The 19,878-nt window shown below is 42.0% G+C and overlaps 2 protein-coding genes across 11 annotated transcripts in view; one reads left to right on the top strand and one right to left on the bottom strand.

The window, feature by feature from the left end:
- slc26a10p (Solute carrier family 26 member 10) overlaps positions 1-18,054 on the top strand; it is a 32,917-nt gene extending 14,863 nt beyond the window's left edge. For 2 of the 3 annotated variants that reach the window (XM_062971089.1, XM_062971087.1), the window contains 9 exons: positions 268-363; positions 2,433-2,539; positions 3,256-3,325; positions 5,446-5,613; positions 8,239-8,278; positions 8,674-8,753; positions 10,036-10,090; positions 14,584-14,690; positions 16,187-18,054. In XM_062971089.1, coding sequence (XP_062827159.1) covers positions 268-363; positions 2,433-2,539; positions 3,256-3,325; positions 5,446-5,613; positions 8,239-8,278; positions 8,674-8,753; positions 10,036-10,090; positions 14,584-14,690; positions 16,187-16,225 — 762 coding nt within the window. In that variant the 3' untranslated portion in view covers positions 16,226-18,054. The remainder of the gene's footprint in view (positions 1-267; positions 364-2,432; positions 2,540-3,255; positions 3,326-5,445; positions 5,614-8,238; positions 8,279-8,673; positions 8,754-10,035; positions 10,091-14,583; positions 14,691-16,186) is intronic. The other variant, XM_062971088.1, reaches the window with a different exon arrangement.
- Positions 16,571-19,878, bottom strand: part of b4galnt1 (beta-1,4-N-acetyl-galactosaminyltransferase 1) — a 95,381-nt gene continuing 92,073 nt past the window's right edge. For all 8 annotated transcript variants that reach the window (XM_062971093.1, XM_062971092.1, XM_062971094.1 and 5 more), the window contains one exon: positions 16,571-19,167. In XM_062971093.1, the coding sequence (XP_062827163.1) occupies positions 18,953-19,167 (215 nt within the window). In that variant the 3' untranslated portion in view covers positions 16,571-18,952. The remainder of the gene's footprint in view (positions 19,168-19,878) is intronic.

Genomic DNA, 19,878 nt, shown 5'->3' with positions numbered 1-19,878 from the left:
TCCCCAGATGTTTTTGGCCTTCAACTCCCAGAAATCCTAACAGCTGGTAAACTGGCTGGGATTTCTGAGAGCTGTAAGCCAAAACATCTGGGGACTCCAGATTGGGAACCACTGGTTTAGAGTGCCTTTTTTGGCATGTGCTTGAAAGTGCAAGTTTGAAATTATCTCTTCTGATATGCATGTATGTAATGTGCCACTTTTTTCTGTTGTGTAAAATATGGCAAAGTCCACTTGTAATCACACCTGTATTGGCTTTTGTATTTCTAGTGTGTCCTGGCTTGTATTAATGTCACTAGTCTTCGGCAGATGTTTCTCCAGTTCCAAGATCTACCTGAGCTATGGAGGATCAGCCGCATTGACTTTGTAAGCATTTGAGATTGAACCGATTTATGATGTAGTTGTCAAAAATAAAGCTCTGTATATATTACCTGCCTACAGGGCCGGTTGTTACTAGGCGGCCGCGGACGCGGCCGCCTCGGGCGCTGGCTGCTAGGGGCGCTGTCGAGGCGTCGACAGCGACCCGTAGCGCCACCGACGCCTCCGGTGTTGGCGCGGGCCCGCGGGGCTTCAATCCCCGCGCCCACGCCAAACCGCGACAAGGACCTAGGCCATTTTGCCCTTAGTAACAAACTAAGGGCAAAAATGGCCTATCTGTGCTGTGCGCATGCGCACAGCCAGCTAAGCCATTTTTGCCCTTAGTTTGTTACTAAGGGCAAAATGGCCTAGGTGTGCTGTGCGCACGCGCACAGCACACCTAGGCCATTCGGGCCTTACTTCCTGGTCGCGGCCGGCGATCGCCCGGGCGATCGCCGGCCGCGACCAGGAAGTAAGGCCCGAATGGGCTATCTGCGCTGTGCCCGTGCGCACAGCGCAGATAGCCCATTCGGGCCTTACTTCCTGGTCGCGGCCGGCGATCGCCCGGGCGATCGCTGGCCGCGACCAGGAAGTAAGGCCCGAATGGGCTATCTGCGCTGTGCCCGTGCGCACAGCGCAGATAGCCCATTCGGGCCTTACTTCCTGGTCGCGGCCGGCGATCGCCCGGGCGATCGCCGGCCGCGACCAGGAAGTAAGGCCCGAATGGCCTAGGTGTGCTGTGCGCGTGCGCACAGCACACCTAGGCCATTTTGCCCTTAGTAACAAACTAAGGGCAAAAATGGCCTATCTGTGCTGTGCGCATGCGCACAGCCAGATAAGCCATTTTTGCCCTTAGTTTGTTACTAAGGGCAAAATGGCCTAGGTGTGCTGTGCGCACGCGCACAGCACACCTAGGCCATTCGGGCCTTACTTCCTGGTCGCGGCCAGGGCACGCTGGGCGGGGGGCGGGGCCAACTCTGGCCCCGCCCCCCGCACTATTCGCCCTGGCCCCGCCTCCCACACAGCGTGGGAGGCGGGGCCAGGGCACGCTGGGCGGGGCCAGGGCGTGGGAGGCGGGGCCGGTGGCGGGGGCGCTTTTTAGCACCCCCGCTTAACATTTAAAAATCTCTCCGGCCGGCCCTGCCTGCCTATCAAAGATGTTTATGAGACAACTGTTACAACTAGATCACTCCCCTTTGATGTATCATAGGGACGAGGAATCTTCCTACTTGTAGATGTTGAGAATCCACTTTTCTCATCATACTTTACTACTGATCAGACTGGGTAGGTTCGATGGGAATTGATTTTGATCTCAAGAGCATCTACACTATAGAATATATGCAATTAGATATCACTTTAATTGCTGAATGCCATGGAATTATGGAGGCTGTGATTTGGTGAAGCACCAGTACCCTTTGGCAGAGAAGACAGTTAATGTGATCTCAACCTGCATTAATTCTATAGTGTAATGTACCATAAGTTTGAAGTTCCCCCATAAACAATTTTTCTTATGTCTGTCATTAAACTCTTGTGAAGGAGTTTGTTCCTTATCCACTGTGCCAAGAATCTTTTGGAGATTTCCTGGTGGCACTGTTTTTTTTCATATGGTAGGATTTTACACAGCAGATTTTGAAGATCGTAAACATCAGTGGTTTTCAACCTGTGGGTCCCCAGATGTTTTGGCTTTCAACTTCAAGAAATCCTAACAGATGGTAAACAGGCTGGGATTTCTGGGAGCTGTAGGCCAAAAACATATGGGGACCCCAGGTTGAGAACCACTGATCTACATGATTCATCAGAACCTCTTAGGCAAAAGTCAAGCAGAAAGTCAAAGCCAGTACTGTATACTTCCATATTATTATGGAAATCCAAGTCTGGAGAGGTTATTTTTTTGAACTATGAATCTGAAATTTTCACCCTGTTGGCTAGGGGATTCTGGGAGTAGTTGTCCACTATTTCCAAGGTCAAAACTGATAAATCAAGAGACTGGGGGGGGGGGGGGGTGTCACCATGCTCTCCTGGCAGCACATCCGATTTCTGGGACTGCTTGTGATTCTGTCTTTTTTCATCCATCACAGGCTGTCTGGGTGGTCACGTGGCTCTCTGTGGTTGTACTCAGTGTGGACCTCGGCCTGGCAGTGGGGATTGTATTCTCCATGATGACTGTAGTTTGCCGCACGCAGAGGTATGGGCAGCACACTTCTCCCTTTCTCTTACTTTACCTGTTCCTTTTGCTTTTTAATTGGACACGATTTATACTTCCTGGCTGCCAACTATGGTCTTCCCAGACCCTTTCAAACCCTTTGAATGCTTCTGGATATGCTTGTATGTCAATGCTGAAGACCAAGGACTTAGTCTTGCCATAACAGTTTCACTGTGAAAGCCATTCACAATGGGCTTTTCAGGCTAATGTGGAAATATAAGTTGTGTCAGTATTGCAGTTAGCCAAGTCCTGAGAGCTCATCTAAATTGATACAAGAGATTGTCAAACAATGGGACCTAGTGTATTTTAGATCTGATCCTATGACCACTTTTCTTGAACTATTGGAAAGGTGGGGCAGAAATAACATTCAAGTCTTAAATACCAGAATGTATTCTATTTTACAAGGCCAATACTCCCAGATTTTTTGGCCAACGCATCCCCTAGCAAAGTTGTCACCATCATTGCTGAGAAGAAGCCTAGGGCAGTGGTTCTTAACCTGTGGTCCCCAGATGTTTTTGGCCTACAACTCCCAGAAATCCCGGCCAGTTTATCAGCTGTTAGAATTTCTGGGAATTGAAGGCCAAAAACATCTGGGGACCCTAGGTTGAGAACCACTGGCCTAGGGCTTGTTGGGTATTAGTAAATTCTGCCTAGGCTAATGCCAATGTCTCTGTGGTGTCACTTCCTCAATCTTACAGGGCCGAATGCTCAGTGCTGGGCAGGGCAGCTGACACAGAGATCTATAAGCCTGTCAAGTACAACAGCAAGGTAAGAGTGGTGGGGACTTGGAAACATATATGCACAGCTCAAGAAGCAGCCCTTACAGACAGCACAAATCTTTGGTGATAAAATCTGGAGGTGCTGACATTCCTTAGGACTAGAGTGCTCACTGGCTGAGCACGCACAAAGTTTGGAAAAACAACAATACAACTTCTAGTTATAAGTGTCCACCTCTCTTCTACTGTCTTATCCCTTTAATCGCAGAACCACTCATTTTAAAGTAAGCCCTAGTGAACTCAGTGGGTGATTCATCTGAATAGGATTGTTTATGTTTATGATTGTACCATCAGTGTTCGAGCATGTAGTAGAGGTGGAAGAGATATGGATAACCAGCTGATATTGGACTCCATCATTTATCAGATATGATGGGAGTGATAGTTTGGCAACATTTGATTCCCTATCATTAGCCTATAGGTTTGAAATATGGTGGGTTTTTTTAATTAATCAGTGGCAAAAAAACGTGAATATTTACAGTAGATTTCTATCATCTTTCTTTCCCCTCCCAAACCATGTAAATTTCCCTGAACATATAGTTAGAATGCAAAGTCAACATTACAGATACATAACTTAGAGTCCCTCATTCATCACTGATCAGTATTTGGGACCCTACATATTCACAATCATGGCAATAGTGTAAAGCAGTGGTTCTCAATACAGTAGAGTCTCACTTATCCAAGCTAAACGGGCTGGCAGAAGCTTGGATAAGCGAATATCTAGGATAATGAGGGATTAAGGAAAAGCCTATTAAACATCAAATTAGGTTATGATTTTTCAAATTAAGCATCAAAACATCATGTTATACAACAAATTTGACAGAAAAAGTAGTTCAATACACAGTAATGTTATGTTGTAATTACTGTATTTACGAATTTAGCACCAAAATATCATGATATATTGAAAACTACAAAAATGGGTTGGATAATCCAGAAGTTTGGATAAGCGAGGCTTGGATAAGTGAGACTCTACTGTATTTTCTTCACCATGGACCCCTTTTTAAATACCAGTTGTAGCCATGGACCTTAAGACTTATCTCAAGATTTAAGACACTAGACTGCATCGAATAATTATTTCAATTTTCTCATGAAGGTCCTTTAAATTTAGAGAGAAGGGGATATAAGTTAAACTGTTAATGTACACCTATTACACAGTAATATCATATTTTGATTTTGTAAGGGATTGGAGAAGCCACTGGTCCTGCCATGCTAAGCATCTGCCACTGTTCGTTATGAAGATCTGTTCTCCTGTCAATTAGGACCTAGCAAACTGTCATTTCCACCCCCCTCCTACAAGCAGTTCTGGTACAAGATGGAATTGTGACTGAGATCCTGATTCTGATGGTTGCATCAGAAATTGATGGTGGCAAGAAAGGTGGAAATGTCAGTCTAGTGCATCTTGATCAACCGGAGAACAGACCTCAGCTGCTTGCAGTGGCTGCTATCCAGTAAAACATGATTGGGGGCAGGGGGTAATGCCAGAAGACACTACTTAATGAAATATACTTATCGTAATAAAAAGGTAAAGGTTTTCCCCTGACGTTAAGTCCAGTCGTGACCGACTCTGGGGGTTGGTGCTCATCTCCATTTCTAAGCCAAAGAGCCAGCATTGTCCGTAGACACCTCCAAGGTCATGTGGCCAGCATGACTGCATGGAGCGCCGTTACCTTCCCGCTGGAGCGGTACCTATTGATCTACTCACATTTGCATGTTTTCGAACTGCTAGGTTGTCAGGAGCTGGGGCTAATAGTGGGCGCTCATTCCGCTCCCGGGATTTGAACCTGGCACCTTTTGGTCTGCGAGTTCAGCAGCTCAGCGTTTTAACACACTTCGCCACCAGGGGCTGATCTCAAATCTCAACCTTTTTAAAAAATACTTTTTATTTAGGATTCCTTAGTAATAAGTCAGACAATTGTATAGGCAGGAGGAAGGGAGGAAAGAAAGTCAACCAGCAACCTGATTGGGGGACTATGGAAGTTATAGTTAGTTATTGTTAACTTCCATAGTTATTGTCTTCCATGGTCTCAGCCTTGACAACTGGTTAAGGCTAAAGTGAGGCACCACAAGCTCACTGATCCACCTGTACTCTTTATCTATCTCATTCCTGTTTTTCAGTGCTTTGAGGTTCCAGGTGTCAAAATTTTAAGTTACCAAGCCCCCATTTATTATGGCAATCGCAATTTCTTTCGTGATGCTCTAAGTCAACTTGTGGGACTGGAAGACATCATGAAGCATGAGGACCAAGATCTAGACCATAGGATTAAGATGGACATCAGCACTGTGGTATGTTTTTGATTTTAAGGGTTGAAATGGTGTAGTGTGGGAGAATATATGGAGTGATGTGCGGGGTTGAATTCAAATGCACCCAGTTCCTCTTATTGTTCATCACAGTTCTTTGGTAGATCCGACCATATGGTAGAATGGTTTTAGAAAGCAGCTGCCAGCCAGAACTGTAATGAGATCATTTGTCATTTGGGATGTTTTGGACTTCAGCTCCCAGAGGCCCCAGCCAGAATGGTCAATGATAAGCAGCTATGGGTTTTGTTGTCCAAAACATCTAGTACATCTACTGTATCTGGATATAAGCAAGAAACAATGAACGACAGATTTTTCCCCCTTCACTGTCTCTTCAGTGTAAGATCTCCTCACCTCAATGTATAGTCAAATGGAAAACATATATTTAAAAACCACACACATAGCTCATTTTAACCTCTAACCTTTCTAATGAAATAACCAACAATTTGCCTGTTATTTGAGCAGAGACCATAAACTTCCATACTGCTGGAGGACTTAGAGATTATTAGAGAAAACTTCTCCAGGTATTTGTAAGTCCTCCAGCACGATTCTGTGGCCAGTTTCAGGCAAAATGTGATCACAGAATCACACTGGAAGATACAGAGATTCCAAGGGAAAGTGTTACAGTAGAGTCTCACTTATCCAAGCTAAACAGGCCGGCACAGGCCTGTAGCCAGGATTTTGTTTCGGGAGGGGCTGGGATTTTGGTTGGAGGGGGGGCTGAGTCTGAGCAGGAGAGGGTCTACCCTAGCAAACCTTTTGTATTGTTATCCCAATACCCCCATGCATATGGGATATATTGAGCATGGTGATCAGATCATGATATGAATAAACATAACAATTTAAATAATAAATGTAAGGCCTTCTCGCGGACCACCCTGGGAATTTCGGGGGGGGGGGGCTTGGGCCGGCAGAAGCATGGATAAGCAAATATCTTGAATAATAAGGAGGGATTAAGGAAAAGCCTATTAAACATCAAATTAGGTTATGATTTTACAAATTAAGCACCAAAACATCATGTTATACAACAAATTTGACAGAAAAAGTAGTTCAATATGCAGTAATGTTACGTTGTAATTACTGTATTTACGAATTTAGCACCAAAATATCACGATATATTGAAAACATTGACTTCAAAAATGCCTTGGATAATCCAGAGGCTTGGATAAGTGAGACTCTACTGTATTTCAGGATTTTAAAAACTGCATTTTAAAAATTTGTGTTTTCCCCTCTATTGTGGGGAAAAGCTTGTGTAAATGGAGAGCCTACAGCTATACCCTTTTTTGTTGGTTGTTTTTAACATCCACTGTACAACTGGCAAATTTAACAACTAATAATAGTTATGAGTTATGGGCACTGCTGACTTGGAGGCCTGGTTTTACAAAGACAGCACTTCCATACTGCGCATATGGTCTTTCCACCACTAAGATCATTTCTGGAACTTTTGGTTGTTTCTGTTGTTTATCCCGGTGTGTTTCTTGGACACACAGCACGTCACATTTCTTATCTCGGCACAGTTCATAAAGCAGCTATTCTTTGGCAGCTGACATGCTTTCAATGTTAACTGAGATTATTATAGTTATGATATCGAACATTGTCAATTATAGACTCTAAACCCATGGAGTCCAATGTTTGGTCCACTAGGTGTTTAGGACTCCAACAGAAGCCCTGTTCAACTTGCCCAATGGTCAGGAATTCTGGGAGTTGAAGTCCAGAACATCTGGAGGACCAAAATTTGGACACCACTGCTCTAAAAAACGAAATAGTTAATCAAACATTGATAGCTCAATGAATGAGAGGCCTCCAAGGAACATTATATATGTTGGGTTGTTGTATGTTTTCCGGGCTGTATGGCCATGTTCCAGAAGTATTCTCTCCTGACGTTTCACCCACATCTATGGCAGGCATCCTCAGAGGTTGTGAGGTAACCTCTGAGGATGCCTGCCATAGATGTGGGCAAAACGTCAGGAGAGAATACTTCTGGAACATGGCCATACAGCCCAGAAAACATACAACAACCCTGTGATCCCGGCCATGAAAGCCTTTGACAACACATTATATATGTTGTTAGAAGTTCGACTGTTTAACCTTGCCATTGGTCCCTAATGAGTTAAAAATGAACTGAACTTGGGGATTTTTTATTTAAAAAATGAAGAAAAAGATGAAAAACCCCTGATGTTCCCAATGTTGTTGGAGTACAACTCTCATGAGCTCTAGTTAGCATATGCAATGGTGAAGGACATTGGTTGCTGCAGTCCATCTCCACCTGTAAATCCTCCAGCATTTGTGTCAGCCCTTGTGCTAAATCAGTGATTCTCAACCTGTGGATGTTTTCAGATGTTTTGACCTTCAACTGCCAGAAATCCTAACAGCTGGTGAACTGGCTGGGATTTCTGGGAGTTGTAGCACCTGGGGACCCACAGGTTGAGAACCACTGTGATAATGATCATCCAGGTGCATAGGAATATCCTTTGATGATGTGGCGCAAATGCATTTCAAATAAATAAATGAAAAACAAACCCAGTGTTGGAGATTTTACTCTGTCTCTGCTTAAGAACCTTGTTTTCTTCCCCTATTCTATGTCGCCACTAATGTTTTGAATTTACCTCCTAGGAGAGCAGTGTCTCTGTTTTGGACCAAAAGAAAAGCACAGGTAAACAAAGATTAATTTCCTTCTGGTTCCTGGGATTTTTTTTCTTGGTGAACATGCAATCTGAACTGTGAAATGGTTAAATTTTCATTTCCTGAATTTTCCAGAGAGTAATACATTCTAGACAGAACATTATCCCTCCATGTGATGATGATCATGTAATTTTCTGAACATTATTTCTGAGTTCAGTACCACTAGCCAGTGACCAATAGCTAAGTCCTTTCCTGCATTGGGCTGAACCATATTTGTGCATGAGTTTGAGATGAGAGTTTTACATTTAGCTTTTCTCTGCCCTGGTTGGGGAATTGAGTGTTTCTGAGCATGTGAAATAATCAAGTGTCCTTGGTGCCACTGTATAGTTTGGACTGATCCCTGGTGTGTCTTGTTTGCTCTTTCAGGCATGGCAGTACAGGCTGTGATTCTTGACTGCAGTGGAGTGTCTTTTGTTGATTCGGCTGGAGCCCGGCTCCTTATTCAGGTGTGCCAAATGGCGAGGGTGTGCACACGTGTTTTCAAAGGGTTGGGAGTGAGGATGATGGCAAATGTACAGTTAAAAAGAGCATATGTGTTGTCAAAGGCTTTCATGGCCGGGATCACAGGGTTGTTTTATGTTTTCCGGGTTGTATGGCCATGTTCCAGAAATATTCTCTCCTGACGTTTCGCCCACATCTATGGCAGGCATCCTCAGAGGTTGTGAGGTATGGAGAAACTAAGAAACTATATTAACCTTAGTTTCTCCATACTTCACAACCTCTGAGGATGCCTGCCATAGATGTGGGCGAAACGTCAGGAGAGAATACTTCTAGAACATGGCCATACAGCCCGGAAAACATACAACAAAAAAGAGCATATCCTGGCCACAACCACAATGCCTAAACTCCGGATAGGGGAAGTACACCTAGTGATCAATGCAGGATGATGGTCACACTGGGAGTCAAGGCTCTTCTGGACTATTGGACCAGTTCTTAAACATGCTTCTGGAATGAGCTTCATGTATTCCAAGTAGACTGGAACGTACTTAGTCCTAATCTTTTTTTATACTGGTTTTAAACCACTTCATTGGATGTGTTGCAATAGCAGATTCCCAGATTACCTTAGTGTTTACACCTTATTTTATTTTTTTGGTTATTTAATATTTAATGTTTATTTTACATAAGTGATATTTGTCTTTACTGTTCTAATGTAGCACAAATCCTATGTAAAATCATACTACGTATTTTTGACATTAATATTGAAATCTGAAATATATACAGAAAGTATATGGAGCTCCATGTTACCCCCCTTTTAATTAGCAGAAGAACTTCAGCAGATATTATCATGGTGGGAGAAGTGATCACTGATGATAATGGAGCAGTCCTGAGGTTGACCAAATAACCCCTGTTGTGATTGTGTTTTCTGCATTAGCAGAGCCACCTCAGCTTCCATCTGGTTCACATGTGGTTTCCCATTTATCCAGGTCCATATCTACTTAGTTTTACCAAAAGAACTCCCTGATTTGTTGTTGAATAGCTGAGCTGGGATGTCTCTCTCGGGGAGAAAAATGTGTGCTTCCCTGATTGCTTGGAATGAAAAACAGGATCAGTAAAAGCATGCCAGCATGAAATACATGTATTCTGTCCCGTTGTGCAAAAATTCTATCTGTTCACTAGAAGAATGCAGTACCTTGAGGATGTTGGTAAACCAGGGCTGTTGTTCCAGGGAACTCATTGAGACTATTTGGGGTTTACTCAAGTATCCTCGTACGTGCCCTTGCCTTGCAGGTGTGTGCAGAATGCCAGAAAGCTGGGGTGCAGATGCATTTGGCAGCCTGTAATGGTGAGTGATTTAAGAGATGCTGTCAGACTTCCTTGCCTGTTAAGTGATGCTGTTCTTTTTATGACTACATGCTTCTGTAAACTCTAGAGGAGGAAAGTGTGTGTTCAGATAGTGTCATTAAATTACACTGTGTATTAAGTTACACTGTGTACTAACTTACACTATTTAACATTATTTTTGTTCCTGGGTTATAAATGTCATTTTCTAATTGGTTCTATAATAAAAACATGGAAAAGGTTTATTAAATTACAAAAACTTTGTTTTTGTGGGAATCCTGCAGCACATTTTGCTATAGTTTTTCAATGAATATCTCTTAGAGCAGGGGTCCTCAAACTTTTTAAGCAGAGGGCTGGTCCACAATCCTTCAGACTGTTGAGGGGCCGAATTATCATTTGAAAAAAAAATCCAACAAATTCCTATGCACACTGCAAATGTCTTATTTGTAATGCAAAACAACAACAACGAAAGAACAATACAATATTTAAAAATGAAAACAATTTTAATCAACATAAGCCTATCAGGATTTCAATGGGAAGTGTGGGCCTGCTTCTAGCCAATGAAATAGTCAAGTTAATTAGGATTGTTGTTGTTGTTGTTGTGTGCCTTCATATCAGACTTTGGGCGAGCCTAAGTCAAAAATTATTTATTTATTCATTTACTACATTTATTTACTACATTTATATCCCACCCTTCTCACCCCGAAGGGGACTCGGAGCAGCTGTATATACATACAATATATTATATTATTAGCATAGCACAATATTAGCATTATATATCATCATATTGAACTATACCACTATACTGTAATATTATATGTAATATATAACACATATTTAATATTATTATATGGTATTATTAGTTTTATATTGTATAACATGATAATATTATTATCAATATTATATGTATATACAATATATTATATTATTAAAACTGATATAAAAATATTATATTATAAAACTGAGGGCAGGGGCCAGGTAAATGACTTTGGAGGGCGGCATCCGGCCCCCGGGCCTTAGTTTGGGGACCCCTGTCTTAGAGCCTCAACCAATTCAACATGGTTTGTGGCAGCCACAAAAACAAAGTTTCTGGAATATAACAGTGACTTCCTAAGTAGATGGGAGCCCTGGTGGCAAAATGTGTTAAAGCGCTGAGCTGCTGAACTTGCAGACTGAAAGGTTGCAGGTTCAGATCCCGGGAGCGGAGTGAGCGCCTGCTGTTAGCGCCAGCTTCTGCCAAACTAGCAGTTCGAAAACATGCAAATATGAGTAGATTAATAGGTACCGCTCCAGCGGGAAGGTAACGGCACTCCATGCAGTCATGTCAGCCACATGACCTTGGAGGTGTCTATGGACAACTGCGGCTCTTCGGCTTAAAAATGGAGATGAGCACTGTGAAGACTTGATGTGATGACAGGGATGGAATCTTTTTGGATCCCACCACTGCCACCAAAATGTGAAGGATTCACCTTCTACCTCTACGTGTTCCACTTTTCTATATTATCACTGCCACCACCTTTGAAAGATGCTTTGCTCAAATAATAAGCAACATTTGAAGAAACAGTAACTTGTTTATTTATAGCACAAAGCTTGATGGTTGCAAGAATGTTATAACTTGCGGTGAACGATGTTACTTCTGTACAGTAAGTGTTGCAAGATTTCTCAATAGTTTCACTGAGCTTAGTATGATATCAGCTTTATATTACTTGTTTCTTTCAGTTAGGAATACTGTCCTTCTTGAACTTAGTTGATCTGTACCCGATCAAACTTGGACTGGGGAGCTCAACTGGTCAACCCTAGCCCTCCTTGACTTAGGGATATAGCCTCAGCTCTTTAGTTATTCCTACTAAAGGCTCAGCAACCTCAATTTTAGCCCTTCTCCGCTAAAACTCTCTAGCTGCTCAACTTCCTCCCACAATCTCTTTTTTCCGATCACACTCCTTTCTCACTGAACAGAACCAACTGCTCTGCTCAACCGACAAACTCCAACTGCCAAATTCCAACTGCTAAATTTTGAATTCTAAGGCTTCCACCAGCAAGGTGAAGCCACGCCCCTTTTCCTAGCCATGCCTTAGAGGCTCCCAGCTTCTGTATAAGAATAGCTGAAATATATAACCTTAAACAGTCAACCTAAACATAGCAATCATGAATAAAACACAATGATCATGACATCTTTACAAGCACCAACCCGCAGAGTCAGACATTACTGGACTTAACGTCAGGGGAAAACCTTTACCTTTACTTTCTAAGTAGATACCACACAATTAATTAGGAAATGGCACTTACAAACTATGAACAGAAAAACGTTATTTTTCACTTCTGTATGTTACTTATGCAAAGGGATCTCCATGGCCTTTTGATGACTGGCACAGACCCAACGTCATCATAGACATCCCTGTAGCCAAACACAGAACGACAAAGCCCATCACCTGAGACCCCAGAAACTGCAAAGCATTACATGGTTGTTGTGTCAAATGGTTCTAAACTTGTGGGTCCCCAGAGGTTTTGGCTTTCAACTCCCAGAAATCCTAACATCTGGCAAACTGGCTGGGATTTCTGGCAGTTGTAGGCCAAAACACCTGGGGACCCACAGGTTGAGAACCAATGAACTATAGGGACACTACTAGATCCCTTCCCAATACATTCTCCTTTGGCCACTAAAGGGCTGCAAAAGCTTGTCCCTGCAGAAGGAAGGCTATTCCTCTGAGAGGGAGATTATCTTAGTTCCACTAAAGCAGAACTTCATTATATGTCTGCCATGCTCTTTTCTGTGAATGTATCATCTCTGTTGTCACAGCCCTGCTCTGAATTTTCCTTCTCCCCATCTCTGTATAGTTTCTTTATACAAAACTAAAAGATGGGCAATATATGATTCACCACAAATCTGTTTTTAGAGGCCTGCAAAGATCCCCTTGACATTATTTTCCCTGCTCCCTCCCTGCAAAGAGGAGGATGCATTTCCTGGAAGTTTCCTGGAAGGACTTCAGTTTTTAAATAGCCTGCAGGGCTCACTCACACTGTTTAATATTTAAAAGAAACTGTTTTCAAATACAGCAGAGTCTCACTTATTCAACATTCGCTTCTCCAACATTCTGGATTATCCAACGCAATCTGCCTTTTAGTATTAAATGTCTTTGAAGTCAATCTTTTCAGTACATATATATATACAGTAGAGTCTTACTTATCCAACACTCGCTTATCCAACGTTCTGGATTATCCAACGCATTTTTGTAGTCAATGTTTTCAATAAATCGTGACATTTTGGTGCTAAATTCGTAAATACAATAATTACTACATAGCTTTACTGTGTATTGAACTACATTTTCTGTCAAATTTGTTGTATAACATGATGTTTTGGTGCTTAATTTGTAAAATCATAACCTAATTTGTTTAATAGGCTTCTCCTTAATCTCTCCTTATTATCCAACACATTCGCTTATCCAACTTCTGCCGGCCCGTTTGTGTAGGATAAGTGAGACTCTACTGTATATTGTACTGTGTTTTAAGAACACATATAAAACAAATGCTGCAATAGTATAAAAAACAGAGAATCAAAATAAAGCCTCCAGGAAAAAAAAAACTAAACCCCCAAAACAGTCACAACTCCCCCCTCCCAAAATCTTACCCAAACTAAGCAAATTAAAAATTGACTTCACAATCAGTCATCAGTTTAAAAACCATAATAAACATTTCTGAGACTGAGAATGATTTTGAAATGGGTCCCATCACATGATGTTTGCCCCATCCTGTCAGTATTTCGTCGGAACCAGTCTGCAAAACATCTCAGAAATGGATTATTTGCAGATGGAATTCTAATAGTGTTTTTTGAAATACTATGGATTATTCCATTGCTAAAGCACTGTTTTTTGTGTGTGATAGGAAAACCTGTATGAATCCCTTCAGCAATGATAGTTTTCAAAAGGCCATAGAGTGACATAGGGGTGTTTTGAATGGATTTGGAGGAGCCAGCTTTCCATGGTGTGATGAGTCAAAGCGCAGTACAGTAGTCTCACTTATCCAACATAAACGGGCTGGCAGAACATTGGATAAGTGAATATGTTGGATAATAAGGAGGGATTAAGGAAAAGCCTATTAAACATCAAATTAGGTTATGATTTTACAAATTAAGCACCAAAACATCATGTTATACAACAAATTTGACAGAAAAAGTAGTTCAATATGCAGTAATGCTATGTAGTAATTACTGTATTTACGAATTTAGAACCAAAATATCACGATGTTTTGAAAATATTGACTACAAAAATGCGTTGGATAATCCAGAACGTTGGATAAATGAGACTCTACTGTATTTTGAAATCATAAGAATTGTAATAAGCAGGTGTGATGAGGAGAGTATGCATCCCATCTCAATACAGTATGCATCCAGTCCTAAAAAATATGGGAAGCATACTGATATAAATGGATTATATATTCCAGTGTGATAAGGTCCTTGGAGTTGAGTTGCCTTCCTTTTCCCCCTTTCTTGTTTCCATCTAGCCAACATTCTACAGACTTTGAGCTTTTGTGGCCTGATGCATCACCTTCCCCCACAGCAGATTTTTGTCACTGTCCACGATGCTGCTTCATATCTCCAGCAGACAATGGTAAGTAGTTGAGGGTGTGGATGGAAAACAGGAAGGTGGAACACTTAAGTCTTCCACCTTCCATCATTTTATATGCAACCACTGTATCTCCAGTTTCTCACCACCACCACAAGCATTATATTTTTTTCCGGAGGATAATTGGTCTCTTGATCATTTTGATGGCTCTTTTCTGCAGCTTTGCCAATGGTATACTACCTTAATTCAGCTATGCTGACTAAGCTTGTTCCACTGTGTCCCAAGAGTTGCTGCCTCAAAGATAACGGCATTCTTTTCATGGCAGTTTTATTATAGGTTGTTTTCCACCCCATCTCGATAATGTTCATCTCTTTTGAGAGAATGCTCTCTGTTTTCTCTAATTCTGCATTAACAGGTCTTTTGCCAGATAGTAGTAAAAAAAACCCTTTCTGAATTCTCTCTCTCTCTCTCTCTCTCTCTCTCTATATATATATATATATATATATATATATATATATACAGTAGAGTCTCACTTATCCAACGTTCTGGATTATCCAATGCATTTTTGTAGTCAATGTTTTCAATACATCGTGATATTTTGCTGCTAAATTCATAAATACAGTAATTACAACATTGCATTACTGCATATTGAACTACTTTTCTGTCAAATTTGTTGTATAATATGATGTTTTGGTGCTTCATTTGTAAAATCATAACCTAATTTGATGTTTAATAGGTTTTTCCTTAATGCCTCCTTATTATCCAATATATTCGCTCATCCAACATTCTGCCGGCCCATTTATGTTGGATAAGTGAGACTCTACTGTGTGTGTGTGTGTATACACACACACACACACACACACACACACACATACATACATATGACAGATTTTGTGATTTATTTGCAGTCTTGCACGTTGATTCTATGCCTGTGTAGACCAAGATTTGAAATACAATACGACCGCAATATCTGTAGGACTGTTATCTGCTTTTTCATTTATACATGTCTAACAAAACATGACCTCTTTAAGCATTTCCCAGGTCTTCCAGCATGACACTTTCATATTCTTGGGCAATAGCATTCATTATTATCTATGGTTTGTGTATCCACACATTGATCCTGTTTGGGTATGAACTAGAGCAGTGGTTCTCAACCTGGGTCCCCAGATGTTTTTGGCCTTCAACTCCCAGAAATCCTAACAGCTAGAGAGTTTTCAGTCTCTTTTCCTGAATAGAAAGACCAGAGCATAAATCTATACTGTTAGGTTAGGTACTTGTTTATTCTAAGGGAGCGGATTATAGAACCTAGAAGATTATCATCCATTGGGTTTGATCGCTTTGTTCATGACATATGATAGCTCAAGAAGCCTTACAACAATCTTGTGAAATGGAGCGCTCTTGTTGTGATACTATTGCAATCATGTGACAGAAAGACCTGTGGATAGCAAGGACTGAGGGGTGAATGTGGGATGGGGAGGGACAAAGCCCTGATGTCCATTAGCTCAGAAACTAATGGATACCTGCATTTGGTTTCTCCTTAGGGAAATGTGGAACAGAAGGATCCAACCATCTGGGTGTAACCATCTTCTCCCAAAGATCAAGGAATGTATAAACCAACCTGTGTGTACCAGGACATGGACTATCTGAAATTACAAAGACATGTTAAAGGCAGCTGGCTGCCATGAAAAGCGAGGCTCTGCCTACTACTGGAAGTCTGGCTTGTCAGGAACAGCCTCATGGAGAAGGAGGCAATGAGGATGAGATGAGCACAGCCCTCACTCAACAACTGCTCTTCCCAAGAGCGACATGGCTAGCAGTACCTCGAATTAGCTCGCTGCTATACTAGTAGAGGGAGGGTCTTGTTTTGCACTCCCTCCTATCCTAGCATTTTTCTTTCAACACCATCAAAACAGAAAAAAGCAAGATTATTTTTTAAACAAAATGTTTTATTCCCTTCCTTCAAGTGCTTTCTTTACAGAACAAAAATGTCTTGCACAAAACAGAAAAACAATTAAAAGCAAAAGGGAAGGGACAGAGCCATTTCCAGCCCATACAACTGGGGAATGGTGTGGGGGAAGATGTGAGGCACATTCACATTACACAATTATGATTCCAGTTTAACTACCATGATGCCATCTAGCTAAAGTGGGATCATAATGTTATAACTATGCAGTGTGAATGGGATCCTGGTGAGGACTCATAGTATCTGCAGTGTACCCCACTCCTAGTCTCTCTTGCAGGAAGCAAGAGTGACTAGGAGAAGAGAGACTTTAGGTTTGCGAAGTACCTATTGCAAACAGAATGGGATGCTCTTAACCAGCATGGCCTTTAAATTCCAAGATCTGGAGATGAAAATGCCTTTGGCCCATGCATTCCTTTGTTGTGATCTGAGGAAGTCCCTTGCTGACCATTGACCAAGATATTTACACTGCCAGTTAGACAGGAGGCACCGCTGCAGGCAGCCTTAGTGAGAGCCAAGAATGAAGATGGGACTCACTTTCTACGCAGTCTCCCTCGGCCTGAAGAGCTTCTATCTGCTGTTTTAGATCTCTGTCCTTCCCAGGAATACCCAAAGAGTATTAACAACAGAGCTGGAACTCATATCATATTCAGCATGCTCTAGCCCTAGTAATTATTTAAATAACATTGTTATCAAGAGACATTTGGAAGTATAGATCCTTCTTGCTGAGGTTGGGGAAGAGAGTCGCTTCCGTCCAAGGTCTGTACTTTCAGCCATCACACTTACATCTCACTGAAAGCCAGGGAATGGGACAAGAAGTAGTTTATATTGTCAACAGGAGTTTAGAAATGTTTTGTATTTTTGGATTACAAACCACAGAACCCTAGAAGGTGTTTTTAATTAATAAAAAAAACCAAACAAACTTCCCAAGCTCTGGTCAACCAATTCAAGTAGCAGTATTTTTTTTCAAGATAGTAGGATGCAGGTAAAGAGCAGCATATTTAAATGGCTCAGTGAACATACCACCTATACTAAGTAAAAATAACAGGACACGGGTGAAACTCATCATGATAACATGAGCTTAGTCTTTGCAGATGGGGACTCTCATGATCCCTAACTACTTGTCAATTAGGTTTGATAAGAATGATAGGCCCAAATCTCCAAAGGGAATCAGTTCAGAGAAAGCTCTGAATATGTGCATTTTTGCCTTCAGCTATGTTAATGTTTCTCTGTTAGTTTGAAGTAAAATATTGGAACCAAACATGAGGGAAAAACAAACCTACTCAGCCCTGTTTTGCAAATATTCCCAACCACCACCAATTGTAGAAAAAGCAGCAATGAAGGTTGCAGGTTTGAAACCAAGAAGGCAAAGAAAGGAGGGTTTTGGGATATGGGGAAACACTTGGCGAATGGATTTCGTTGGAAATAATAAAAATACAGTTTCTTGTTGACAGTCTTTGTACTTCAGCATATAAAAAAATTGCTTCATTAGAAAAGAAACTGATCTGACCATCCACAAACACATAAGTCACTCCTGGGAAGTGCATTAACTTTACAGTGTGCTTGATAGCGCTGGCCCTGACCCCAACTGCAATGTACATCTCAAGGCTTCCCTCTGGTGGCAATTTTCCATCACTTTAGTCTTTGGCACTTTAAAATCTCCAAGGATGGCAACCGCTTGCGGAGGAAGGAGCTGAAGGGAATGGGACACAGATGCAAAGAATTGGCACAAAAAGTTGTGGCACCGGAGAAACCCCCATGGTCCAGGCACTGTCTCCTTCCAATCATGTCTCCACTCAATTCAATTAAGCAGAAACAGCAGATGCTTGGGTTGTGTTGGCAGATTTCTTGATACACCACGGGTACGCATGGGTGGCAGAAGCAGGACAGGGAGAGGCCAGACATTTCTTTCAACCGGAGTAGAAAAATGGACATTCCCAGGGCTTCATGGGGCCAGGCACCATTATCACTTCCCATCTAGGATTTCTGAGTTCAAAATATGTCAAACAAATGCAAGTGTAGGCAGCAGTACCTGTTCCACTAAAAACAGTAACACAGTAGTGCAAGCTCAGAAACAAAACAGTGCAGTTTTTCCATCCCACCTGGAAAAAGTGTTTTGGGTTTGTTTTTCTCACAGCAAGAGTGGTTACCCATTTCTGAAACCACTCTTTAGGCCTAAGGATGCCAAGACCTCCCTGAGCTCTGGGGATTTGGCTAGTTGACAGGGAAGACAGATTGCCCAGGGCTGTGGCCAGGTGCCAGAGTAGGCTGCCTGAGATCAGTAGGCCTGATGGCCTGAGGATTTAGCCAGTAGTCAGGGGCTGGGCCAGATGCCCCAAACGGAATACTAGTTGCCCGTCATGCATTTGAAACGGTTCTTAAAGTAGAAGAGCCTTTGCTTCACGTTGATGCTGTCGTCGCTTGAGTTGGGATAGCGGAATTTGGCATACTGCTTCTCGCTCTCTGTCTTCAGCCAGGGCAGCTTGATCTTGGACGCATGGTCCACCACCACGTCAGAGCAGGAGCCCACATGCAGAATGCCAAGGCCATCAATAAAGAACTCTGTGGGATTAAAAAGAATCAAGAAATGTAGCAGGATTGATATAGTATTAGTCAAGAAAACCTCATTTGTCTACATTAGTGGTGGGCAAAATGCAGCCCATGCATGGCATGCCACACTTCAAACACATAAATATGATTCACGGGACACACGAGAAGCCCCTCATACGTTTCGGACAGCTTTTGAGATAATTTTTCACCCCAAACAGCCACAAATCTCCCCTTCTAACTCCTCAACATAGGAAAAATGGCAGCCAGAAATGGCACAATGTCACTTCAGGTATGATGAAACACACTGCTGCCAACCAAAAGGCAGATTCAGGGAGGAAAGAAGTCCCTAGACATAGTTGCTGTTGGCTACCCCTTGGCTACATGAATTTTTTGGATGTTCCTCTTGTTTTCTTGTTGATCCTGAGACAAATTGTTATATGATAGCTCACAAAGTGAACAAAAACAACAAACATCAAACATTTCACATCTCATTTCAGACAATGACAAGAATTCTTCTCTCACCCTGGACTTTCCACAGATATATATAAACCTTCCTTGCTTAGTTTCTCCATACCTCACAACCTCTGAGGATGCCTGCCATAGATGTGGGCAAAACGTCAGAAGAGAATACTTCTAGAACATGGCCATACAGCCCGGAAAACATACAACAACCCCGCTAGAATTCAGGTTGGGAAATCCATAAAGGTACATTTCCCTTACATG

This window comes from Anolis carolinensis, chromosome 2 (genome assembly GCF_035594765.1).
Source record: "Anolis carolinensis isolate JA03-04 chromosome 2, rAnoCar3.1.pri, whole genome shotgun sequence".
NCBI lineage: Eukaryota > Metazoa > Chordata > Lepidosauria > Squamata > Dactyloidae > Anolis > Anolis carolinensis.
The sequence above is the reverse complement of the archived record's forward strand: the minus strand, read 5'-3'. Positions and strand labels throughout refer to the sequence as shown.